General features: G+C 52.4%; 8 protein-coding genes across 8 annotated transcripts; 4 read left to right on the top strand and 4 right to left on the bottom strand.

Annotated features, from left to right (window-relative positions):
- Positions 1-644: 644 nt before the first annotated feature.
- CC84DRAFT_1086245 (S-2-hydroxy-acid oxidase) lies at positions 645-1,882 on the top strand (the record flags this gene model as incomplete). The annotated part of the gene is made up of 2 exons (XM_018174152.1): positions 645-1,190; positions 1,244-1,882. The coding sequence occupies 2 exons, from the start codon at positions 645-647 to the stop codon at positions 1,880-1,882; spliced, it is 1,185 nt and encodes a 394-aa protein (XP_018038610.1).
- Positions 1,883-3,062: 1,180 nt separating this feature from the next.
- On the bottom strand, positions 3,063-9,473 carry CC84DRAFT_1114574 (uncharacterized protein). Its single transcript, XM_018175399.1, has 2 exons — positions 9,356-9,473; positions 3,063-9,274 (listed from the first exon to the last, which is right to left on the bottom strand). The coding sequence occupies exons 1-2, from the start codon at positions 9,356-9,358 to the stop codon at positions 3,287-3,289; spliced, it is 5,991 nt and encodes a 1,996-aa protein (XP_018038609.1). The 5' UTR covers positions 9,359-9,473; the 3' UTR covers positions 3,063-3,286.
- A 103-nt stretch (positions 9,474-9,576) lies between these two features.
- Positions 9,577-12,377, top strand: CC84DRAFT_563466 (chaps-domain-containing protein). The gene is made up of 5 exons (XM_018186704.1): positions 9,577-9,748; positions 9,900-10,026; positions 10,082-10,206; positions 10,254-11,889; positions 11,943-12,377. The coding sequence occupies exons 1-5, from the start codon at positions 9,723-9,725 to the stop codon at positions 12,108-12,110; spliced, it is 2,082 nt and encodes a 693-aa protein (XP_018038608.1). The 5' UTR covers positions 9,577-9,722; the 3' UTR covers positions 12,111-12,377.
- On the bottom strand, positions 12,337-13,265 carry CC84DRAFT_1162222 (ribosomal protein S9). The gene is made up of 4 exons (XM_018177941.1): positions 13,175-13,265; positions 13,095-13,111; positions 12,931-13,042; positions 12,337-12,865 (listed from the first exon to the last, which is right to left on the bottom strand). The coding sequence occupies exons 1-4, from the start codon at positions 13,221-13,223 to the stop codon at positions 12,615-12,617; spliced, it is 429 nt and encodes a 142-aa protein (XP_018038607.1). The 5' UTR covers positions 13,224-13,265; the 3' UTR covers positions 12,337-12,614.
- Positions 13,266-13,542: 277 nt separating this feature from the next.
- Positions 13,543-14,601, top strand: CC84DRAFT_1185160 (RCC1/BLIP-II protein; the record flags this gene model as incomplete). Its single annotated transcript, XM_018180790.1, has 1 exon — positions 13,543-14,601. The coding sequence occupies one exon, from the start codon at positions 13,543-13,545 to the stop codon at positions 14,599-14,601; it is 1,059 nt and encodes a 352-aa protein (XP_018038606.1).
- Positions 14,602-18,056: 3,455 nt separating this feature from the next.
- Positions 18,057-20,162, bottom strand: CC84DRAFT_1257136 (FAD/FMN-containing isoamyl alcohol oxidase-like protein MreA; the record flags this gene model as incomplete). Its single annotated transcript, XM_018184700.1, has 4 exons — positions 18,057-19,063; positions 19,120-19,511; positions 19,558-19,773; positions 19,825-20,162. The coding sequence occupies 4 exons, from the start codon at positions 20,160-20,162 to the stop codon at positions 18,057-18,059; spliced, it is 1,953 nt and encodes a 650-aa protein (XP_018038605.1).
- A 1,181-nt stretch (positions 20,163-21,343) lies between these two features.
- Positions 21,344-22,752, top strand: CC84DRAFT_563429 (S-adenosyl-L-methionine-dependent methyltransferase). The gene is made up of 3 exons (XM_018186703.1): positions 21,344-21,577; positions 21,629-22,481; positions 22,535-22,752. Exons 1-3 carry the CDS (start codon positions 21,437-21,439, stop codon positions 22,681-22,683), a joined length of 1,143 nt encoding a protein of 380 aa, XP_018038604.1. The 5' UTR covers positions 21,344-21,436; the 3' UTR covers positions 22,684-22,752.
- A 177-nt stretch (positions 22,753-22,929) lies between these two features.
- CC84DRAFT_1173757 (uncharacterized protein) lies at positions 22,930-24,735 on the bottom strand (the record flags this gene model as incomplete). The annotated part of the gene is made up of 1 exon (XM_018180056.1): positions 22,930-24,735. The coding sequence occupies one exon, from the start codon at positions 24,733-24,735 to the stop codon at positions 22,930-22,932; it is 1,806 nt and encodes a 601-aa protein (XP_018038603.1).
- Between the last annotated feature and the right edge of the window lie 1,085 nt (positions 24,736-25,820).

Below are 25,820 nucleotides of genomic sequence, written 5' to 3'. Positions count from 1 at the left end.
GACAACTTGGGGAATCGACAAACGCCGCGAGGACTTCCATTCCTCGACGATTCAGGCGCAGCACGCAGTTCCTTATCATGGGTGCCTGCGCAACTTAATCGCAATTGAACTTCGCGCGCATAACAGAATCGAAGGAAACTCGGCCGAAAGAATGCTGTTTAGGAAGGTAGCGAACGAAATCCGTGGTTTGCAGTAGGCCTTGCGGTCTCCAGTGGGTCCTAACGTTGAACGCCCGAAGATCAAGCGCGTGCAGCACCAAAATGTGGACACTGGCGACCTGCCATTTGGTTAAACAGTCTGACATTCCCGTTTCTGACGCTAATTAGGCGCTGAGACGCTTCTTTAGTCTACCTTGTCACGCTTTTGGGACCTGCCTGCTTGGCTCTACCTTCACGCTTAGGTATACTCCGGAAAAACTTGCCAACCCTGCCACCGCCAAGGTACTAACATGAAAGTGAATTTGCAGGACCGTGGGATCAGATTGGCAATGGATTGGCAATCAGATCGAGAGATGACGGCAAGTAATCATTGGAGGTATAAAAAGAATAGTAAGTCGACCATGACGGATCTGATCCTACATCTATTTCGGTCCCTTCTTTTCGGAACTTCGCGTTCATTTTACACGCTGCTACCAGCGCTCTAACATGCGTCCCGCACCATTTTTTACGGGCTTGGCTGCCATTGCGCTCGCCGTAGAGCCCTTTTTCAACGAACCGGATACGGGTCTAGAGACCTTTTTACAGCAGACAAACAACTGGACTGAAGGAATTCAGCCAGCATTGAAAGATATTCGTGGCCTGAACGACTTCGACTTCGCTGCTCGTCAGAAGCTCTCGACTGAGAACTACTTCTACTACCGGACCGGAAGTGCCGGCGAGTGGAGCTATCGCAACAACTTGGACATCTGGCAGAAGGTCAAATTCAGGCCTAGATTCCTGCGTGATACCACAAATGTAAACGAGACTTTGAGAATCACTATTTTGGGCTACGACTTCACGAGTCCGGTGTTCATTGCACCTGCCCCAAGAGCACAGTATTGCGATGAGCGAGGTGAAATCAACTACGTGGAGGCCTCGGCGGATGAAGACACTCTCTACGTTGCGGCGATGTATGCGAAGAAGACCATTGAGGAGATTGCTGCTGCGAAGTCTAATAGCACCATCAACGGCCCGCAAGTCATCTTCCAACAGGTAAGCTTAAATTTACCACCCGTCTCACTCGACACATTGCTTACAATTCTTAGATCTATACCAACGCCAACCTCTCAGTAACGTGGGATAACATTGCGCGTGCCGAGCGCACCGGAGCCAAAGCCATCGTCTGGACCATCGACGCACCTGGCGACGCCGTTCGCCACCGTGCTGCTCGCTTCGACACTACTAATGCCAACTCCGCCACCTCCAAGCTCACCTGGGATCTCTATGACCAGATGAAGAACCGCACCTCCCTCCCCATCATCCCCAAAGGCATCGCCTCCGTTGAAGACGCCCAAGAAGCCATCCGCCGCGGCGTAAGAGCAATCTACATCAGCAACCACGGCGGCCGACAGCTCGATCACTCTCCCTCACCCCTCGAAATCGCCTACGAAATCTACCGCAATGCACCTGAGGTGTTCACACAGGTTGAAGTCCTAGCCGACTCAGGCGTCCGATACGGCACCGATGTCCTGAAGCTGATGGCGTTGGGTGTCAAGGCTGTGGGTCTTGGACGACCGTTCTTGTACGCGAACTGTTATGGCAGGGAAGGCGTTCAGAAGGCGATTCAGATGATGAAGAAGGAGATTGCACTGGATGCGGCACAGGTGGGTATCGCGGATGTGAGGAAGATAGGGCCAAGTGTGATCAATGCGAAGGGGTTGGAGGATACGGTGTATATTGGGTAGAGGAATTAGTGAGGTGGAAGGGACGTTACTCATGTTTTACTTCTCTTCTTGTATGTAGCCATTTAGTGTTTGTGCATTGCATTCCTAGGAGAGAGAGTACTCTTTCGATTTTGGCATTCCAGGACCTGGGTATAACTCGCCTTGAGTTCCTCTCATTTGATGCAGGCATGAATCACCATTCCCGCCGCTGGTAGCGGTGCACACAGCCCACGCAGGTAGCAGTCTTGTCTTTGAATCCATTAATTAGCTCAATATCGAATCCCCTCTCTTCCTCTAGTCTTTCAGGAAGGTTGGTACACGCAAAGGTGCCCAGACACACATTCCGCATATGTGTCAAACCTCTATTCCGGTCAGGGGCTCTTAGTCATGCGTAAATCTCTGCTTGTAAGGCGTCCACAGAACTAGGCAACGTGAATCTAGACACCGAGACACGTCATATCACTCTGCACGGGGTTTCCTCCACAGACACGCATAATGTGGCCGCAAGGTATATTGTGATCGAACCAAGACCGGCACATGGGTGATTTTGAAGATCGCTTTAGTATCCTGTAGAATCTGGTGATACAGTGAAAGTGCAGGGTTCGACTTGAGATATTCATATTGGTGATTTTGCCACCAAGCTCCAGCTAGATTCTGATGCAGTCATTCCTTTCTGGAGATTTGGCGCCATGCATTTAACTTCTTTGGTAGGGAAGTATCCTCCCCACACACACGGGGACTTTGAGGTTCCATTTCGATTCCTCCAAACCACCGCCATGCTTTCGCCAACGACTTGTTCTTGGCCAAAGTTCAAAAGACTCCAATGTTCTGCTCCTCTCCTAGAATTGTTAGTCCACAGCAACAAGACGCCCAGGACATCATAGTGTATGGTACGCGGTTTAGTTCCAGGACAGGGGCAGCACAAAGACTTGCTATATTCCGACATGCTTTTTTAGTACCCCACAGCACGTGGAGTAGAAGTTGCGTGAAGAACGTAACGGCGCTGCGAGAGCCGTATTTAAACACCTCTGACCGTTGCACGGGCCTCTTGACCGCGTGTGATTGACACGTGAAGGCATGAGTATCGTCGCAAGCCACTCCAGACGAGCGGACACTCGCACCTCTCCCACATCCAGTCTAATGAAAAACTTCCGAAGAGCCTGTTTCGCGCAAAATAGTCGCGACATGGTCAATACGCTGTGCTCGTTTTGGACAAAGATATCGTACAATCTAGCCAGGGGTATCTACAACTCGTCGATCATGTGCAGTCCGTCCATAGTGCCTAATAGCCCGGTCCTCAGCCCCGACGCAGAAACTCCGTAGCACTTGTACCTCCCATGAACCAAACTCCGTTACAAATGACAAATTGAACATGCAAGGCCGAAATCTCGAGACCGCTCACGAGATCTGACACGAGGGACAGCTCTACTCATCTCCATCCCTCATCTCCGTATCTCCATCCTCATCCCCACCTCCTGCTCCCTCTTCCTCCTCTTCTTCCTCTTCCTCCTCATTGTCCCCTTCCGTATCCGTATCTTTCACCTCCCTATCCAAACTCCTCTGTAAGTTCGGAAACAAGCTAGGTCTCGACGCAGAAATAGCTCGATTTCCCACACCGTGGATCTGCTGTCCCATCTCCTGCACTTCGTCCTCATCAAGCTCGCTAAGCTCGCTCTCGTCGTCTGCATCGTCGTGCACGGAGGCAGGGGCGCTGCGCTCGTCAGCGGTGACGCTAGGAGCTGCCGTAATCGTGCCGTTTGTCGTGGCGTTGGGCGGCTTCAGTGCGCTGGGCCCTGTGACAGGCGTGGGAGAGGGCTCAGGCGCCGCGGAATTGTCAGGTGAGGGAGCGGTTCGCGCAGTAACGGCGTTTGTCGAGGGTAGCGTCGCGTGTGCTACGATAGGCGGGGAGCGAATAGGCATCACCGACGTAGTGGGAGGGGCGACCGCACCGGCTGGTTTTTGCGCGCACGCTTCGGCGCGACGTTGGATCTCTCTGCGACCGACAGTCTTGGCTCGAGGTTTGGGGACAGGTTCGGCGACCGGTTGTAGTTGAGGTGGCGGCTGCAATTGACTTGAATGGAAGAGGCTGAAGGGGGCGTTATGACTGTCAGTAGGTATGGCGCCATCAACTTGACCCTGTAGCACTGATGGCAGGAATGGCGCTCCAGGTCCTGCCTGTGCGCCGGCGTCTGGTGTTGCTGTTCCTGTCGAAAGCGGTTTTTGTTCTGAAGGTAAAGGTGGGAGGGTTGGGCCGACCGTGTTGTAGAGCAGGGCGAAGGTATCCCCAAGGAGGTCGTCGATTGGGACAGCTTTAGTGAGGCCATTGTTAACGCGCTTCAGCTCCACCGTATGTCGCAGTACATCGAGAGCAGGATGCTGTGTCTTCGGGTCCTGGCACCACGCTTCGAGACGGGTAGCCTGGACGTTATATTCTTCGAAATTCATAGCTCTGAAGACAATGTCCTCCTGGCCATCAGGAATCTGGCCCATTCTTCGCAGGAGTTGGAGGTATGTTTGGCATAGTTCCTGCCATAACTTCGTGTGCTCGAAGAAATCTGTCTGCTTTCTCCGAACACGTCGGGCCAACGCCTCTAGGTTTGGTTGGTCGCCAGTTTGGTTAAGCAGGTGAACGAAAAATTTGGTGTAACGGCTGGTGTACACGAAGTGGCGGCCGGGTCGCTCATGTTCGGGCTTCCATACTTGGACTGCCATAGTTTTCGTAAAGATCTGCTGGGTGAGCTCATGTTTTGCGCCCTGAGCGACCATAATATCATTGGACTCATCATATATGACATGAGCCGCTCGAGCAATAATGCGATGGTGCCAGCTTGACTTGTCAGTGTTACGTAGCGCCTTGAGCACCTTGAGTATGTATCCTTCCCATTCGTCGGTGTTTTCTGGAGTGCTGAGGTTCTCTGAGAATGGTGTGTTGGACAGGACCTCAACACCCTTCTCTATGTCAACCGTTTTGCGCTGAACAAGCTTGTGAGTAATAGAGACGAGCTTGTAATGAGGCTCCAGAATCGGCTCTCTGCCCCGCTCTTTCTTCTCAGGTACAGTGTTGATAGCATTCACGATGGCTTTGATGACTTCTTCCCAAGATGGTCCGTTTCTCAAAGTCGGCGGTCTGCCTTCTGCTGTAGCCCTCCGAATTTCGTCCATATTGGCACAGTGCATCTTCCAGAGGCTTTTTGCAAGCATATAGTGGTTCCACCATTTCTCGGGTTCACCTCTGGCCGCGAGCTTAAACAAAGCTCCAGCAAACTTCCAAGCGGTGAAGGGCAACAATGGAGCAAATGGTAAATTCGTGTATACAGGCGCATGGTCCGGCGCACTGTAGAACTTCTTCTCCGTATCCTTGATGTCAAACGCATTCATACTGAAAGGCTCTCGCGATGAGGCGTAAATCCGGTTGCCAAAGTCTGCGTACAACCGGGAGACTTTCGCAAGCGTTTCAATGGATAGGTCTGCTTCGCGAACGGCACAGTTAACTGCCATACAATAACAGTGGATTGCCGCCCGCTGCCAGGTGACGAGCTCTACGCTACTGTTGTTGAGTTTCTCAGCGGTCCAGGACACAGCCTCTTCCAACTGGGTATCGTTCGCTTGCGCAAGGCGATACCACGTCTCCCAACGCTCGCTGGAGAACTCCAAATCTTGCAAAAAGAATGCCTGAGCAAAGTTGACGTCCTCGGTCGGTTGTTGAGTAGTCCTCTTCTGCATTTTGAACTTGGTAAGTGCAAGATTTCCCATCAAGAAGTACCATCCCTTGGCGGCCGGAGCGACGGAGGCATCAGCAAGGATCGGTTTTGTGGGAAGTGTTCCAACACCCTTCAAGCAGCTGAGCAAGTCTGTTGGGTTTATTGGAGACTTTAGATAGGCCTTTAGTATCCTTCCATTTTGTGATATGTCTTCATGAACTCTGGGCCTTCCAAGTGCTCCATGTATCCGGTCGATCGTGGTTTTCAACTCGTGTTTCGCAAGATCCTTGATATTCATCTTGGCAGCTTGAGAAAGGATGAATGTCATCAATTTCATCGCTGCACTCCTGTCGAGAATGTCGGCATTGGAGCCATATTCTTGGCATTCCGCTGGGTCGATAAAGGTTCTCAAACCATAAAGATCGTAGAGCACCTGTGATAGCTCGGTGGCCAGTGTATCGGGTTCAGGAATATCCTGGAACGATAGCATTTCGTCCTTCGCTAGTCTGAGGAAGAGGCGTCCGGCCGCGTGGCCACAAGACCGTACCCCAAGAGCATGATGAACATGGCGCAGAAAAACAAATTGCTCGTCAGAGGGTAGTTCGAATTTGTCCGGTGTTTGGGAGATGCCTTCCTTGAAGAGATAGTACTGGAGGATCCAGAGCCGTACCTGGACATCGTTGAGGCGGGTAGTGATATTGGCGAAGGTAGATGGCGGGAATCCTTCCGCGTATCGAGGTATGTTATGCTGTCCGACCCGGATCAAATCCTGCAAGGAGTTTGCTGCAGCCAGGATGCGTAGCGATTGCGAAATCGCTGACATGGACGATTGCATGTGCTCGTAGGTCAGACAAGCAAACGCATCCTTCTCATCCCTAATAATCTGAAGAATTTTTACCACAATCTCGTCAACAATGCGAATACACCTTATGAGCTCCACATGTCTGTCCACATCAGAGCTTTCCTGATAGGTAAGAGTGCTGAACTTTCCCGTCAAGGTTTCGATACTTCGCAGGTAGCAAGATAGCACTTTTGGCGGATATTCGATTGCCTCGTAGGCTTCGCGGAGGCGCTGCCACAACGAAAGCCTCAGGCTGACAGATGCCGAATCGAGGAATTTCCTCATCTCTTGCAGGGGTGATGCACGCGCGTTTTGCACGTCTGCAGGACCCTCGTCAGTCGTTGGCGTTTCTCCGTGCTCTTCCACTGTACCGCTTGTATGCCCGTTCGTGACCAAATCGGACTCATCTGATAATTCAAGAATGGGTTCCAAACTCTCTATGACAGCGACAGGATCCTTCTCTTCGGTGTCGAAGACCTTCAAGAAAAAGTCCTTCATGCTGATGCGGACAAGCTCACGATCTATCGCAGCCACTGAAAGCTCCGGCATGACTGCGTTGTTCTGGACCTCAATTGTATGCCCATCCGAAGACTTGAAGATCTCTTTGAGCTCTTCCATAGCAAAAAGAACATGTTGAGGTAGTACCTCATCGTCGACGCTCATCTGAAAGACGGACGCCCATATATGACGCAAAGACAACTCGTCGAGCGGTTCAACATTCGGTTGGCAGCTCGAGCGTAGTTGCATAGCTTCACGTGCGAGCGAAACCCAACGCGATAGTCGATCATTTTGCTCTGTCTGCGTGCTTGGATTGACGCCGCTGCTAGGATGCTTGATCAACGAGTAGACGTCGAGATGGAGTTCGAAAATTGTCTCGATCAGTTCGATCTGTGCACGATCAAAAGCTGAAAGTGCATACTGCTGCGCCTGCTCTCGTGCTTCTAGTATTCTACCATTTAGAGCCTCGAGGCGGTCGAGCATACGATTGTGAATGAATTCATCAACATTGACAAGAATCTGAACCACTTGTCGTTTGAGGTCCTCTGCCCACCGGTATTGAACATAAGTCGACTTGCTGCTTTGCGTGCTGTCGTCTGTTGTTGAAAGGAAGCCCGGTGCTAAAAGGGCCTCAATCCAGGAGAATGCCACTTCTTGCGTAGAGAGCCAGGCATCGTTGATAGTTTGTACGAATGAAGCAAGCTTCTCGCTTTGCAAGGTTGGTTTTACACAAGCCTGTGCAGTACTAGATTTGGAGTAACCCAGAAACGCATTCAGGCCAGCTTCTCGCGATGCTCCACCAAGATCCATAGGCTCTGGACTGAGTAATACGGGTGCGATTTTAGATCCTGATGTTTGTAAGGCGATGTACATGTCGCATGCGGCTTTGTCGACACTGTCGGTCGCCGCCGCTCCAGTGCTAGACTTGCTGACCAGATCACGTAGTTTCTCCAAAGTTCCGAGACCCTCAACACCAAGCCTCTCGAACTGGTCGTTCATCACTTCGCGCAGGCATTTATCAGCATTTGTAAATGGCCAAAGCTGATCCTCAAGTGTATTGCTGACAGCCTGCCCCATGGCCTCCGCGCCCAGGCCCGCTTCTGAATCTCGTGCTCGAAGGCGTTTACTTCGGGCACGACCACCCTCAGCAGTTTCTGGTAGCCCGGCAGAGTCTGTGGAGCGTTTGCGCGAAAGCTCTCTCCCGTTTTCAGCCAGCGTTGCTGATTCTCCCTCGTCAACTTTGTTGACATTTTCAGGCCTCTCCTGGTCGGCCATCATCGTGTCCTCGTCCTGTCTCGCGGAAGCGGCGAGTTTGTCTTGCTCGGCTATGTTATCCACGTTTGGGGGCTCTGTGATCACAGTCTCCTCCTCTACATTTGCGTTCTCGGTGGGTTCGGTGATAGTGGCTTCAGATGGCATACCAAGGGCGATCGCGCAACCTGGGTGGATGTTTGCGATTGCAGTGTTGGTTTCTGTCATATAGTGGCGAAGAATTACATCTCCTGCACCCGCCCAATCCCACTTGAGTGGACTTAAGATAACACGCTGAGGTGGTCGCTCGGCAGCTGGTGCTATGGGCCGCGAAATCTCAGAGGGGACCGGAGCCCAAGGATAGGGGTTCAGTCGTTTCTTGAGCGTCTCGGAGAGTTTCTTCTTCCTCAGTGTTGCAAGTGGGGGCATCTCGAGAGATAGTGAGTCCTCTAGCTTGCTGACTAGTTCGCGGAGCTGATGGCCCGCAAAGCCCTCCTCAAGGCCTGGCAGACGGAGCAGGCTGTCATACGCCTCGTCATTCCCGTCCAGCACGGCCTCAAGGCAGAACCGGGCAATGCGCGAGCTCCCAAGCATAGCCGCCACGGAGGCTGTCCTTAGCCATAGGTCCAAATCCGTGTCTTCCTTGTCCAAAGCGTCTGCAAAGTTTGCCAAGGCGGACCCTACTTGTCCTGGGCTGTCCTGTTGCAAGGGAATGCCACGCTCGTTGGCCCAATGCTGCATCGTCTCAAGGATAAATTGGCCATGGTTTTTATACGAAAGGTGCAGTAGTTGCGGGAGCGTGTTCGGCGCGGTCTCGGTGCCGCCGGTGGCCTGGACAGGACCGGCATCAATGTCATCGAGGATGCTGTCGAACACCAGCTCGTCTCCGTAGAGCTCATGGCGCTTGTACTCGGTAAGCGATTCGTGGTATCTGAAGATTTCGGATTCGAAGAGCGCTTTGTAGGCTTCGGCGGTTCTCTCAAACGATTGCGGGCCCTCGGAGTGGTGCTTGAGGGCGGTTTGGTAGAGCTTCAGAGCCTCTTCGATCTGGATTTCCTTGGTGTCGTCGATCTCAACCTCCTCCTCGTTCTCGGGCTCGACGTTGAGCGCATGCCAGGCCGACTTTGTCTATGTTAGCAGAACCGCTGCAGGCGTGGTTTGCGCTCCATCCAGCACATGTGAAGCTCCCGCAGTTGGACTTACCATGATGATGGGTGCATCTAAGGGAGAGTGCCAGCGCGCAAACAACGCAGGTACATGTCCGAAGCACAGCGTGCTCGCATCAGGCAGCCGTGCGCGCGAATCCGAGCCTCGTACGCGGCGTGTCGAGAGTGTCGGTCGCGTACACGTCGTGTCCGGGAGCTAGCTGTCCTTGGCGCGAACAAGCCACAGCACGGCGCCAGCATGGAGGGAAGCACCTCCGACCCGCCGCATGCTGTCCTCGAGGAATCGACACAGCCCTGACACTCGCCCACGGACCCCTCCGACAGCCCACCTGCAGCCCGGCGCATGCTGTTGTAGACTCGACTCTCATCCACGCTTCTTCCGCGCCCCGCTTCACGCGTGAGCCATGGTGACGGCTCCAGCTGTTCCTGAGTACGCAGCATCCCTCCAAGCTTCCCAGACAGCCACATGTTGTGCCAGGCGACGCTTTGAATAGCGCCTGGATCGCACGCAGTTCACATGAACAGCTTCCGCAATCAGCGACATTATTCAGGTGGCCAGCTGCTAATTAGGGCATTCGCAGGATCTTTGAGGAGGAGCTGCACTCTGCCATCGAAGCGCGCTCTGAGACCCTTCAGACCCTCCGAGAATTAGGCCCTCCAGATCTCGTCCACCTCATCAAGCAGCCAGTCAGAGATGTCAAGAAACAGGTAGGGCATGTCCTGGGCAATCCAAACGTGAGAAGGAAGCGCTAATGTACCGCAGGTGGGAGTCTACCACCATGTTACCGGAATCGACGCGTCGTCCTCGGCCAGTCTGGCAGCCTACATCAACACCCTGACCTTCTCACCCCACGACAAGCAACACAAGGTTGTCTCTGGCCTGTACTGGTATGGGGAAACTGAGAAAAGCATGGGACTTTGCTGACGGCGCGTAGCTGCTACAATGCGTTCTCGCGACTGGATATGCGCGTGCAAGTGTACATTCCTGGTACCGTGGAGAGCTACTGCATCGACGAGCGTGGCGACAAGCGCGTCGCGACGGACGAGTTGTGGCTAGAAACGTACCTGTGCAGCGTGCTCCGCGCATACTCATACGCCGACGACGGTTCGGGCGACACAATCAAGAAAATCGTCGGCGTGCGGAGATTCAATCCCATTACAAGCACCGAAAGTGAACATAAGTTTCTGGATGCAGCAGAGCGCTTGTTCTTCAATGGCTGGCAACTTGGTTCCGATCCTGAGATCCAGGTCCCCAACCTCGTCTCGAACCACCTCACAACCGGGCTTCTTAACTACATCCATACCACGGGTCGATATGCGTCAGGAATAAACTTGTTTGAAAAGCTGCGCACCAAGGATCCCGAGATATCATCCTTATTAGCGAGGGTATACATTGAGGCCGACGAGGAGGTCAAAGCGGTACAATTGCTGCACGAGGCCATACAGGATTTGCCCATGGACTACTCACTATTGGATTGCCAAGCCGAATTTTGCAACAAGAAGGGACGTGGCGACTTGGCCTTGGAGATCGCAAAGAGAAGCGTGGTCTCCGCACCCAGCGAGTTTGGAACGTGGGCCCGCTTGGCCGAAATCTACGTCAGTCTCGAGCAATGGGATCTGGCTCTGCTGACGCTCAACTCATGTCCCATGTTCACATACCAGGACAAGGACGCACCGCGGATGCCTGAGCCGCAGAGAGTCTTCTTGCCAATCATGCCCGAAGCAATCTGCGACGAGATAATAGACAGCCCCGTAGATGACGTCGAGCTCGTGCACCCTACACTCCGCAAGCTCCACGCCGCAGGCTTCAAGGGAACGTTCCTCAAAGCCTACATGCTCCTCACTGAAATCACAAAGAAGATCGGCTGGGACCAGCTGCTCAAGATACGGAGTCAAGTCTTCGTCATGGAAGAAGAGTACCGCAACGAGAAGCAGACTGCACCCCACGGCCAGACCACCTCACGTAACGCGAGCGTCACCGCATTGCGCTCGCCCTCTCCGACACCCAAGACCAATGGCGAAGTCCATGGCGAAGTCCATGGCGAAGTTGAAGAAACCTCATCTGATGCGGAGGAGGATGCGACAAACGGCGGTCCATCTTCATCTGCTCCACCTGCACTAGAAAAGCCCTCCCACACGGTCGCTTCCGAGGTCGTCAAGGCCGGCTCCGAGGACCCGCACCCTGTCACACCCTCGAATCCCAACCAGCAAAACTACACGCACTTCCACAACAAGCGTCTGTGTGAGCGCTGGCTCGACAATCTGTTCATGGTACTCTACGAGGATCTGCGCGTGTATACGATTTGGCGCACCGAGATGGCACAGTACCGATCGCAGCAGCTGCTATACAAGAAGTCAGCCGAGGAGTGGGAGATTCTGGGCGAGCTGGCGGAGAGACTGCATCACGAGGAGGAGGCGATCGATGCGTATGAGAACTGCTTGCAGATGAAGTTTAGCCCGAAGGCGATGAGGGGCGTTCTGAAGCTGGAGGATGGGAGTGGCGGGAACGTGAGGGATGTATGCGGGGCGTTGATCAGGTTGGTCACGTGGCAGTATCGGTGGTACTCTGAGGTATGTCTTCTCCAGTGTTGCGTGCAGGGAGGAGAACGCGCTAACATGGACAGTTCTCTCCAAATTTGCTGTACACCATTCGCAAACTCATCGAGGAAGAGGGCGCCGTCAAGATTAGGAGTATCATCCAGGGGACCAGCCTGCCGCAGCATGTGTTGGATCTCACGCACCAGTATGCGGCGTTGTGTGCTGCATTCAGGAGCAGTGGGAGTGACGGTTGAGCGATATATCAAGGTGCAGGGGGAAGCTTTACGGCCTTCGAATGTTGCTAATCACATCACAACGTCCATGTGCGGAGAGTTCTGTTCAGCGGACGAGTTGATAGAGGGATACCCTGGTACATGTTTAGTAGGGTATAAGAACGTTGTGACATCTGCTGAGGTTTCACGAAATGGAGCTTAGTGTCCATTGTCATGTCATCGCAGCACATTTGGCAATCCGCTGGCCGTAGGCTGACAGTCCGTCAACTTCATGCACATTCCTCATCCTCACAAGTCGAGCCGCTTTGAGTCTCGTCACAAGCTAGACGTGCTTGCAATCAATGTATTCATTTTTATCGTGACAAGATCCGAGTCCCATCAGGTCGCCCGTAGCATTTCATCATGCTTTCCCTCGCAATTCAATGAGACCCATGAACCGATATAAAAGCCCACGAATGAACACCATATGCCATCCACCACTCCATGCTGAACCAGACGCTCCGCACAAACGCGACAGCGGCGCGTTTAACGGTACGACTTCTGGTACCTGGCGCGGGCACCGGGACCACCGAACTTCTTGGGCTCGCACCGCCTGTTGTCGGCGACGAGGAGTGTGCGGTCGTACTGGACAAGGGCCTGCTTGAGCTGGTTCTTGGAGTGCTCATCGACGTATTTCTGGTAGTAGGCGATGATGGACTTGGCGATGGCTTGACGGATGGCGTAGATCTGCGAGGTGTGACCACCACCGGAGACGCGCACGCGGATGTCGACGTCGGCTGTGTCTGGTGTTAGTGGTGTCCTTGATTCCGTTTCTCCTTCATGCGGTTGTGGGTGCGCGTACCGAACTTGTCGAGGCCGAGGATCAGGATGGGCTCGTAGACCTTGAAGCGGAGCAGCTCGGGCTGCACAAGGCTGAGGGGCTTTCCGTTGACCTTAACGAGGCCCTTGCCAGCCTAGACATATCATCAGTATGATTGCCGTCACGGGTCCTGGCGTTCAATGTACCTTGCAGTGGGCGACGGCTGCGACATGTTAGCTGGGGTTCGCAATACGGCGCGCAAATGGTGGGGAATGCAGGAGCGTACCAGTCGCGGTCTTCTTCTTGCCGAAGCATTGCACGCTCTGGGTAGACATGGTGGGCGACTGTGTGGTTAGTTGCGTGCGGTGGTGATAGCGCTGTCGTCGTGGAAGCAAAGGTTCGTCGATGTCGAAAGTGTGGAAGTTGCAAAATGCTAAGCGAGCCAATGGGCGCTAGCGCGAGTTTACCGCAAAGCGTCAACCTTACGTAAGCCTGCAACCCTCTGAGAGCGATTCGACAGCGACTTCACCATTTCCTCACCAGCCTCATGTTTGTTTTGCTCATTGAGTGCGGAATAAGATCGCGTTCCGTAGCCGTACCGGAGACTTCCGTGCAGACGGAACGAAGAAGGGTCATACCCAATCAGTAGTCGACATGCCTTATCGACTGTATGTCTTCGGCAGCAATGGCGAAGGCCAACTCGGGATTGAAGCAGCGGATATAGTCCAGAATCCCACAATCGCGCATTCTTGGCCTGCAGAGAAAGGCATCAGCGCTCTCTGCGGTGGCGATAACCACACACTTGTCATTGCCTCCGACGGTTCGCTGCATCATGCAGGCAGTACTGAGAAGCTTCAACTGGGTCCCGTACCATCCGGAAAACCAACAATTTGTCATTTCCAGAGGACTGATAAGCTAGGTATCAACTTTTGCGCGGCTGCTTGCGAATCTTCTGCCTATATAAGAAATGGAGTCCCTAACATGGCCGATGGCTCAACCGTTACGATCGTCTCAATTGAAGGCACAGATCACTGGGGCGAGGGGGCCTTCAGCGCACTTGAATTACCTCAGACCACGGTTGACTTTGCTGCTGGTAATTGGCATTACGTTGCCATCATGTCCAATGGCGACGTGCTAGGCTGGGGCAAGTCTAGACTCGATCAGCTTGGGCCGAGATTGTCAGCACAGCAGAAAATCACGGAGCCTACCCTAATTAAAGAGGACATCCCCTTTCGACCTGTCAAAGTGGTGTGCGGCAAAGAGTTCACATATCTGGTCTCAGATCCTTCCACGGGCGAACACCATCTGCTCGGGCGAGACAAGTTCTCCCTACGTAGCTCCATGCCAGGAGACATCAAAGACTGGAAACAAATCGGAGCAACATGGCACGCAATATTTATCTTATTTCGAAACGGGAGCCTTACAGCCTGGGGTAAAGAGAACATGTGGAAGCTGTTGCCTACCGATCTACCCGCTATAGAACAGATGGCAGTCGGCAGCGAACACGTCCTCGCTTTGACCAGAGATGGAAAGCTCATCAGTTGGGGCTGGGGCAAGCATGGCAACTGCGGTAACCTGACAGAGCTTGGTGATGAGGTGAAGAATGATATGGTGAGCGGCATCTGGAACGAAATCGACATACCTGGGACGATCAAATTCATTGGTGCGGGCTTCTGCACGAGCTTCGTGCTTGCGGAAATTGTGGAACAATGACCTGATAGATCGATGAGTTGCGAATCAGACTCGTCAATGAGGCTGCTACGAAGCCTCGTGATCTGCCATTCATAAGCGACGAAGGCTGGGCCAACATAGTGCAACGCTCATAAAGTACTGACTCATCAGCATTCACGATCAGCATCCAAAACAGGATGCCCATCGCCTTTGATGCAGTCGGCGACATCATGTCAGTATGCCTTCTTATCAAGGACCTCGTCGACGCCCTTGACGAGGCACGCGGCTCTGAGGCTGAGTACCGTTCTTTGATTCGCGAACTCTGGATCCTTGTCCGAGCCCTTTTAAAGATCGATTGACTCACAAGGACCCATGGTAATGGAGCTACGCCCGAACTTCGAAGCTTGTGCGAAACAGCGCAACGAGCGGCGAACCAATGCAAGAGCTCGGTGGCGGAGTTCTTGGACCGAATAAAGAAGTACACGAAGTCATTTGAGGACGGCCAGAAGCCCAACATGATGAAGAAAGCAGTGATGGGAGTGAGATGGCGCGTGGGAGAAAGAGAGGCTGTGTAGCGGTTTTGCGTAGAGCTCGAGCTTGCAGATGCTATTGGCAACAGCCAATGCGTAAGGCTTCCGCTATGTCTTGAGACTGGATACTAAGAGTTACCCAGAACTTTGTCTGCTACCAATAACAAAGATGTCAAAAACCATCTGGACAGGATCGAAGAACAGAGAGAGCAGCGATTTGCAAGCCAAAATGCCTTGCTGCTCGACCGCATCGATGCAACAGATTACCAAGGGAAACATGGCTACAAGTAAGATTGCCTACGCCCTGAGGCCCGACTAGCTACGACGACTTGGGACTAACTTAAATTCACTCCTCCACAAGGTGATGGCCACGAATATTGCGACCTGCCATGCCATTGTAAATATACAAAATGCTCTCTCAAGCCGGCTCCAACGCACCCTCATTGAGGAGCCTTTCGTACTGGAAGATCCAATTGCCCGGATAGTGACTGTCCGCAATTCATTACGCCATGAGAAGCTTTTAATGCCGTGTTTGAGCTCCGCTTCCGCAACCTTGGGGGGTTCAAAAAGGTCTAAGATAGGCAGTATAGGCTTCAAGAGAAGGTTACAAGAAGAGGGGTTGACCAGACACGCCCTTATTAGAGAGCATTTCTACCTGGCCAGCGCATCGAAACGAGTTTCATTTTCCGTAGCGACGAGAGTAATGAAGCTACGCGCGAGGGCACCAACGTCATTACATGCCCGGGCTGCCAGGCTTCATCATTTGACGCGAGTGACAGTGATACACAGTGTTCAAACTCCTTGATGTGGTTTCGTCGAATTACTGTTGTCACAGAAATGGAACCGCCGACGCCGCCAGTTCCTTTACCGAGTCCATGGAGAACGACTGCTGCATTTCAGAAGCCAGGCTTTTCTGCACGATTCGGCGATACCCCAATGGGTGAGAAGCCGTGGATGGATCTGTGCCCTGGCCATAACAGGAAACTCATTGATGAGAAACCTTAGATACCTCATGGCTTTTAACTGCTCAGCTGCTGTTCATGACTAATAGTCAAAGACTGCCATTGACGTGTAGCCTTCGTTACCAACCATGAACGCCATGTAGCACCTTTCCAATCAGGGAACGTCCATAAAGGCGTGAAAAGGCCCGAGGCCGCGTAGGTTGGATTGTAGATCCAAAGACGTAGTATCTCCTCGAAAGTCTGAGTACACTGTGTTGCCCCACGGAGGCCAATACAATTTCTACATCTTTATATCGAGTAGGCGTGCCGCAAGACTAGACTACAACTTGATGTTTTCACGTGGGCTTGCGGTCGCCAAAGAAGCTGTGCTTCGGGATCGGAGCAAGCTTCGTTGAGAATAGGGATACTAGCTTCTGGTGAAGCTCCACCATTGCATTGTGTGTCAGTGCCATCGTGGCGAGTAGTACAGGCGGGTAGTGGAAGCAGTTGAGGTGGGTGTCCGCGATGGAGAAGGCAGCGGAACAGCAGCGGGCGACGTTTTATGGGCAATAGGTACGGGAGTTCAGTGCTCAGTAGAGTTACTGGGGAAGTATGACTGAAAGGGTTTCACCGGGCAGTGGGGAATGGGGCGCGCTCGAGGTCGAGGTTGGGTTGAGTCTGTCAATGCACTCAGTTTTTGGTGACCGTAGACTCACCAAGGTAACTGCACACGTCTAGCTTCTTAGAAAGCTACCGTGGTGAACAGAAGCCGGGCGCGCATTATACGTACATAAAAGTAGCCGTGGTAGCGCTGAATGCGACCACTCGACGGCGTCTCAACTCTCGTCGCCTAGTCCTCATGAGCACGACGTTTATAAAATTACTTTCCCTCAATGGTTCAAAACATTCCATCGATGCCTTAAAGTATGCATCGAATTGATACATGCTTGTGGTATGGTAGCGTCTATAGGCCACGTCTATGATGGTCTTGAGATGGGAATGAAGGAAAGTTATCGTATCGGCCATTCCAGCGAGAGCCAGAGTAGCAACGATAGCCGGAGCAGTAACGGCGACAGCAGAGACGAAGGCCGATTGAACGATGAGAGTGAAGGTATATCGTAAGCTTATAAGATCGCAGCAAGTCAATATGATACGCGCTGATACAACGCAGCTTTTGACAATGACTCGAGAACCTTGGAAGGTTTCGATGTCTGATGAAAAGCCAAATTGAAGAACATCGAAGCCAGCTCTGGTACGTTCCTGCCAGTTGAGGGGCGAGTGATCATTTCTCAGACAACCGCCATTGGTCTTTTACTTTAAACCTTCACTACATGCAACGCAAATGCCCAGACAACGACCCGAGAAACGTGAAACAGCTCCACTACATATATCAATTTGATCTGAATGTCTATTAACTACTCAAAATGACGTATGGCTTGACATTCATGCGAAGTTTTTGGAAACCAGTCCGCTTATCGTCAGATATGTGGAACGTCATGGGTTCGACCCCCAGCTGGCTCTGACCTTAGTAAAGGCCTTTCCTTGACCGCTCGAGGCGCCGATAGGATTGGCTGGAGCTAGGGGATAAGGGTTCGGCAGCCTTAACGCCACTTACGACCTTCCTTGACCGTGCGCATGCGCTGATGGGTTGATACGAGCTGGGAAGGGGCCTTAGTTCACTTCTAAGCAGCCTCAGTAGGTTCTGCCCTCGCCGAACAGCTTAGGCAGCTGGGCAGTGAGTCTCAAGCGGGCCGAAACGGGAGGCTTAGGGGTGTTAGGTTTTTTTTTTTCTTTCTTTTTTATCCTTTCTAGAAGTATCCATCAACACTGCTAACAACTGTTATACAGTGGAACTATGCGATCTTTCCTATCGATAGGATCTCGATTCTGAGTTGACTGGGGGCTGCACATGAGCTAAAAGCTAAGTACGAATTTTTGGCCGCAATCGTCGTGTACCTTACGGGCACATACTACTTGTCTCTTAATATGACGCAGCACTCAACCAGCAGAGGTAGACAGTTTTCGTCTATCTCAAGCGCCGGCACAACCTGCCTTGTTGTGTTGGCAGCCCATCGGTCCCTTCCACTCTCCATTCATCACTGCCGACTCCCGTCACAGCATAAAACACGTCCCAGGGATCTCTGACCTTCTTGATACCCAACAACCTGTTGTAGTTACTTCCATAGAAACTTTCCTGGAACCCAGGCTCTTCGGTGTCGGCCTCGTTCATGTACGCCCCGCTGCCTGGAGTCGCATCGCGCCATTTCTGCGCGTACGCGTTGAGCCTGGCATGGCTCGCAATCATCTCTTCCGCCGTACGCTCGGGCCCGTAGCTACCTGTATCGAAGCCTGTCGCATGCATGATAGCATTTCGCAGATGCGGGTTGACCGCAGAGTCTGCGCCCGGGTAGCCCGCTGTTGCATAAGACGGGTGATAGTCGACACTGTGGAAGCTGTAGTGCCCCTCTTCGACCCAGATTCGTATGGCAGCCATTGCTTTGAAAAATTCGGGCGAGCTTGGGTCCTCGAAGATGGAGCGCGGAAAGAGGCGCGAGGCGAAGCGGCCATTGCCAACCGCCTCGCCGGGACCATTGGGCCGAAATGAATATGAAGGGTAGGTCGGCCACCAGCCGACAGTAGCTTTGATGTCGATTCCAACGTCGTGTAAGTCCTGCACGATTGGAGCGACAAAATCGCTGAAGTCATTAGCGGACATACCGGGCATGATCACTTGGCCAGTGAACGAAAAGATTCGTTCAGTCCTGTTGAAGATGGGGTTGGGAGCTTGAGTGGAGAGACTGTTCCAACCGATACCTTTTGCGTCATTTATTCGTACGAGATGCGCAAAGTAGGCATTGATCCCATTCCAGAAGGTTTCGTTCGTGGCCTCCGCGTACGCAGTTGTGTTGTCCACCCATTCAGCAATGTTCGCTTGCTCAAAGTTTACGCCTGTTTGGAAATTGAAGTTCATCCGAGCAACAGAGATAGAATCATGTGCTTTGACAATGGCTGATGTGACGATACCGTAGTTGCCTGAGAGGTCGTTAACATCGAAAGCCCCAAAAAAGATGACAATAAAGTATACTTACTCGGACCCCCTCCTCGGATGGCAAAGAAAAGGTCTTCATTTTCCTCCACATCTGCGTGGACAAACCTTCCATCCGCTGTCACAAGCTCCAATGCCAGTACTTGATCGGCCATGAGCCCAAATTTGGAGGAGATATATGAAAATCCTCCTCCTTGCATGTAACCGCCGTATGCGCCGACCGTCGAGGAACCAGGAGCAAGTAGGGTAATGTTGTTTTCCTCCATGTGGGGAAACAGTTCGTATTGCTCCAGGGCTACGCCTACCCTGGCGGCCTTGCCCTCATATTTTCCAATCTGCACGGATGGCAGGTATTGAAAATCTTTCAAATGATGCACATACACTTGGAGCGCACCACCTCCAGTGTTTCGACCGAGGTAATCGTGACCTGTGTTCCTGTAATTATCAGTAAATATGGCACTACATTGGAAATTTGCCATACTTGATGGTAAGCCGGATGTTATGGTTTCTCGCAAAGTTAACAGCGAGCTGAACCTGCTTTACCGTTGAAACGATTACCACATAGGCCGGGAAATACTCGATATGACAAGCAGAAAGAGGCGGAATGGTGGTGTTAGAACTGGGAGGCGACGCTCCAGGTACCGGGCAGGGGTTTCCCAGAGTCCACTGGTTGAATGGTATCAAGGGATCTTCTCTCCTACACTTCAATCAGCTCCAGTACGGAACTAGGAAAGGTAAGCTAGCATACACAAATAGCGAGCTTCTAGATTGTTGTCGCCAAGCGGCACACTTGGTGGTATTCTCGTAGATTCCAGAATAGCAAGCTGCTGCAGGAGGGATGGCCTTGAGCAATGCTCCCCCTAAGCTGGAATTGAAAGCATTCCATCGATCGAGAGTCGGCCAGTTGCTATCACCTGGGAAGGTCTTGCATTCTGCTTTGATGTCACCTGGTAATTGACCAAACTTGATGTCTGAGTTGTTAGCAACGTCATCGTCAGTGAGCTGTACGCTTTCATATGGGAAATTGTATGCGACAATGATCTTAAACGTAACGAAGAGACTGAGACGAACGCCGAGTGACACCATTCTGATACCTGCGTAGAGACCAGAGAAAATGCGCTTTGGAAGCACCTAGATCTGAGGAAGCCGTTTTATATCTGCAATTTTCCCACGCGAGCGTCCTGCTCCGGCCTCCTCTGTAGAGTAAAAGATTATTGTATTTGCGAAAAGGGCTAGCAAGAAAGATACGGACGGTTACAATGCAGCGCCTACCCCATTCAGTGCATGATTATGCCCGGTGTCTGGGCATGCATCGCAGCCTTGGTATACTAATCTTCCCGGTGCGACATGAGTCTCCCAATCTATTAGGCGCCGTAGGGATTTTCTACTGCGCATCAGAAACATGCAGTGTAGGCATTATGCATTTCAAAAAGTCCATTGGTACGGGGAGTAATACCGAGAGCGGCGCGAGAACACGATATGTTGGTATACACAGGTTCGGCACTGGACGTGCGTCCTTTGCCGTATTCCCGCACTTTAACCTGCATACCCAAGGTCGTATATGCCGATCTCGTACCAGCGCAACGGAAAGGTGTGGTCAGGCAGACAGTAGACCTGCTTTGATGGTTCGATGAAGCTTGGAGAGGTGGTGAATGACAAATTAACTCGGTGCATCCCATAAAACTGCCGATATGGTACATCGCCAAGGTAGGAAAGCCAGGTCAGCGGAAGAGAGAGCCACGTTATGCCCATGGCTCGACCAGATGCCCGTTCAATTCATTTGGAGGAGAGTGGACATGTCATAATACGCTTCGTGAGTCGTTGATGAAGGGAAGGAAGACTGCACGCGCCGATCTACCTCAGGCTCTCTAGCGTGTGCCTTATTAAGCCGAAACCATCTCTCGCGACCTTCGGCAGCCTCAACACCTCAGCCAGTGATGTTATATGCATCGATCGAAATTCCATCTACAATTGCATGCCGGACGTACTGCAGCGTCTGAAAAGCCTAGATTTACGTAATGACTTCGAGCAATGCTCGCTCTTCTCGGCTTTCTCGGCCTTCACGGTCGACTGCCCTCGCGTTCAAGTCACTGTCGGACGTGTCCATGAGGAAGATCCCTAAAGAATCCTCATTAGGCAGCAATTTCTGATACTTGTCCGCGATTCTCCGCATGTCGGCTCTTCCTCCGGCCGAACATGCGACATCGACTATCCCCAATAGCTTGACTATAAATATGCAGTGTCCATGGAGTAGACTCACACAACTCGATTCGTCACAATCTTAAATCATCTGTTTGCAGAATACCCATAGCAGAACACCGCAAGCAAGCCGTAATTCCCAAAAGCCCCATACATCCGTCATGGACGCCCTCATACCCCAGATCCGCACTCTCTACGCCAAAGCCGACGAGCAAACCCGCTACAAAATCCAACAAGACCTCCGCGACCTCCAAACCTCGTTCGACAACGAGTGGAACCTCGTAATCAGGATCGCATCTGGCGTACACTCCTCGCTATACCGCTATCGGACTACCCTTGACTAACACTCCTAGTCCCTCCAAATGCCCCTCGTGAAAGTCGGGACTGATCTCTCCCTCTTCACCACCCTTTCTTCATCCAAAGGCCCTCTTGCCATCTCCACCCTCGCAACAAGCACGTCTGCAGCCCCCAAAATGCTCTTCCACCTCCTCCGCGCCATGGCAGCCTTCGGCCTCATCGATCAGCCCTCAGCCGACACTTTCGCCGCGAACCAGACTACACATGCGCTAGCTGATGTTCACGTCTCCGGCGCGATAGCGCACGCGTACGACATCCATCTGCCCACTGCGTACGCGCTCCCGGCTTGGCTTGCAGAGAACGAGTATCGGGACATGACTGACAACAAAAACCTGCCATTCCACAGGGCCCTGAACACCGATCTGACGCCGTTTGAGTGGATGAAGCAGCATCCTGAGCAGATGGCGTCGCTAGGACACGCAATGGCGATTCAGAGGGAGGGAACCTGGGTGGACTCGTACCCAGTCGCGTCTGCTATAGGCGATTTCCAGGCCGCAGCTGACAGCGCGTTGCTCGTTGACATTGGTGGCGGTTTCGGTCAGCAAGCGCTTGCCTTCAAGAACAGCGTCACTAGTACGGCGGGCAGAATCATCGTGCAAGACGTGCAAGCAACCCTCAAGAGCGCGCCCGAGGTTGAGGGACTGGAATTTCAAGAACACGATTTCTTCAAGGATCAACCGATCAAGGGAGCTAAATTTTACTACTTAAGACATATTCTACATGACTGGACGGACGAGGACAGCATCCGGATCCTGAAGGCAGTAGTCCCAGCTTTGGGACCTGACTCACGCATTGTGATCGATGAGGTTGTCTTGCCGGACGCACAGCTGCCATGGCAGGCTGCGTATAGTACGTGTATGGAAATATCATTCGAGAAGAACCCAAACTAATTCTTGGAAAAGTGGACCTTACAATGATGGCATCGTTGGGCGGGGTCGAACGGACGAAGAAAGAATTCGAGACGTTGCTAGACGCAAGTGATCTACGAACACTCGAAATTCATCGGTATGACGCAAAAATGCAGAGCGTTATCATCGCAGCACCGAAGTAACAATGACGCGATGTCGTCTGCGCTTTGCTACCTCTTGTTGAGCTCCTCTCCGCTCTGCCCATGTCTTGCCGCTCCAACATTATTAGCCCTGTAAACAATATATGCTCTTTGTATAACTGTATAAGAGATTTTTCTGGTCATTGTTCCATGGTTCCTCCAGACTCATTCGATCTACTCGATTGACACACACGACAGCGTACGATGGAAGAGCGTGAAAGGACTGAACCGATGAGCTTGTAGCCCCGCTCAACGCCGGTTGAAGTCGCGCGCACGATATCGGTCATCTCGAGATCTTCCTGTCATGGGATGTATGCCATCACCACGAAAATCGGGTCGGTGTTCGGAACGAAGGTGTTGATCAGATGATCGCGATTGTTTGTGGGGATCACTTTCGTACCGAGCTGATCGAGATACTTCATAGAAGTGTCGTGTGTCACGGTGCCGATACTCGCGCCCCTGGTAGTCAGCCCAGGATCGGCGCTCAGTGTCCTTGCGGGCGTGTAGATCAGTTCCTCCACGGTGACGGCGGTCGTCTCCACGATATCGAATGTTGTCACAATTGCTCTGTCGGTCATGGTGGGACCTACGGGGTGATGCGGAACGATCTCGGCGATAAGGGTGGGACTCTGCATGAGACCACTCATGAAGAGAATCGTCTCGATAGGGACGGCGTTCGTCTCTAAGTCTCGAATCGATACGTCGGTCGCGGTTACTATAGTCTTCGATGTCCTGCCCCTCGTTCTGATACCTCGCCGGAGCCCGATCACGCTCGCTGTCGCTAACGCGGTCTTTCCTCCTGACTGACGCACAGGAGGGATGAGCTCCACGAGGATACGTCTCGGTCCATTGTGTCAGGAAGGTTGCTGACGACCTTCCTCTACCCAGCACATCATTGCGTGCGCTGTCGCGCCGGTGATCGCGATCTTCCCAACGGCCAACTTTTTTGCATTCTTCACGACGCCGGTAAGGAGACGGGATGCGCTTACGCTTTCGAAGGGGATCCTCGAACACATCAATGTTACCTGTCTTTTTAGTTCTCGTGAAAAGGCTTGGATCGTTGCGAGGTGACGAGGGGCGTTGGAACGCTCTAGCAGCGTTACGTCCAAAATCTTGCGCCTTACTCGGGAGTTGCTTGAGAGGGGCCAAGACCTCTCGACCTTCTGGTGTATGCTCCGTCGACTGCGATAAACCTATGGCGTCGAGCGCAACGTCTGGCTTTGGCTTCTGGATACCAAGTGCGGGTGTGTCCACGGACGCAACTTGCGCGGACGGCTGCTGATACCCTGACGGATCCGGGCTACGGTCAGCTGAAGCATTGGGTGAGAACACTCTTCTGAGTTTCCCGAGGGGTTCCAGATTCGCCGCAGATGCTTGAGGGCCCGTGCCGCTCTTGCGACGATACTGGCGTGACTCTTCATCGATTTTTCCCGTTGCAATGGAAGTGTAGTCTTTTAATTTACTCTTTTTCGCCGGTAATCGCTTTGGATCAGGCCAGTCTAGTTTCCGCTGCTCGCTAACCATACGAATCGACTGCTCCCGCGTGTCGATCTCATGCAGAGAATTTGGCATCGAAGGTTTTTTCGGAAGGGGTTTGAACTTCGCTTGCCATTCCTGGGCCAACGCGAGAGCTCCACTGGTCTCGAGGCGTGTTCGCGGAGAAGGAGCTCTCTTTGTGGGATCCTTGGTCCCTTTCACGCTCCGTATGTTTGCGATTGACCCAGTCATAGTGGTCCTCATCGTCGAAAAAGGCGCCTCCGCGTTTGGTGGGTGGGAAACGCCTGGCTCATCGACCTGCGCCGGAGCGGTATCTGACCATTTCGCGTTGAGCTTAGACTCGGTGTGGCTGGTAGTTGTCTGTTCAGTACTCAAGAGCGGAGCGCTACGGCTGTCCTTGGCACCAGAGGAAACTGGAGCCATGTCGTTCACGCTTCTAACCTCATGGACATGTGACGCGCATGCCTCCACGCTAGAGGAATCCGCCAGGTTTTCGAAGCGCCTGCGCTTTCCGAGAGGCTCAAGGTTTGCCGCGCTGGCTTTAGGACCTCCGCCCATCTTGTAAAAAGTGAAGTTGTGATGTGGAAGAGGTGGCCCGTCGTAGTAAGTTCCCTTGAGTGGACCGCAGAAGTTGGTTGAGCTGGCGCGAAGGTAGAGAAGGAAACGGGGAGGTGGAAGTAACGCGACGGTGAAGCGCCAGTTGTGACGTGTTTTAGGACAATAAGGAAAGTACGACTCATTCACTTCCTCAACACAGTATGGATTCGCTCACGATTTGCTAATATATTCACATTTGCTTTGCGCTACACTAAAGCCAGAGAACAAGAACTGTACTAAAATCTCGATGGTTGCGACAACTCGCCCGACGAGGAAGACTGGTCAAGCCAGTATTTGTTTGGAGAGGAGCACGAAGCAACCTCCTTTGCATCCAGCCTGTCTCTAAAGACTACCGTCGCCGTAGTGCGGGTCTTCGATGCATGATATGCAGTCTCATCTAGCGGTCTTCTCAGATGTAGACAACCAGCGCACTCGCCGGTTGTCTCTGACTGATTACATTTCTAGGCCGAGGATCTGGAGATTGCCTATGATTCTTCCCACTCAGGGAACCTACCACCCACTTGGAAAGAAAGTCCCTTTTGACCAGGGCAAGTCTTTACAGGTTTCGATGCGCGTGTCGGGTTGGTCCAGGTCTAACCCACGCCCGCAAGTTTACGCAAAATCCAATGAGCTGCAGTGAAAAACCCCCCGATTTTCAGAAACATTGAGGCGTGATCCGCCAACCGAACCGTCGGTGTTGAACCGCGCCATAAGAGACGCAATGCGAGCGTACATGCATACGAACTGAAAGACAAACCTTCAACGACGACTAGGGCAAAGTCAACATCAATACACCTTTCCCAAAATAAAAAAAATAAAACAAAAATAAAATCCAAGGACAGGACTATATGCCAAGCTCATCGAACAACGGAATGGCCGGAAATCTAGTCTTTGAAGAATTGTGACTTTCTCCTGAACTGTGCGCGGCTCATTGTCTCATTGACGTCATTTCTCTTCTTCTTCGCGGACTCGTCTTCGCTTCCGTCATCGATGAAGTCGCGGGACTCATCGTAGTTGGATTCGATGACCATGTTTTTCCGCTTAGG

Source organism: Paraphaeosphaeria sporulosa (genome assembly GCF_001642045.1).
Source record: "Paraphaeosphaeria sporulosa strain AP3s5-JAC2a unplaced genomic scaffold CC84scaffold_3, whole genome shotgun sequence".
Lineage (NCBI taxonomy): Eukaryota > Fungi > Ascomycota > Dothideomycetes > Pleosporales > Didymosphaeriaceae > Paraphaeosphaeria > Paraphaeosphaeria sporulosa.
The sequence above is the reverse complement of the archived record's forward strand: the minus strand, read 5'-3'. Positions and strand labels throughout refer to the sequence as shown.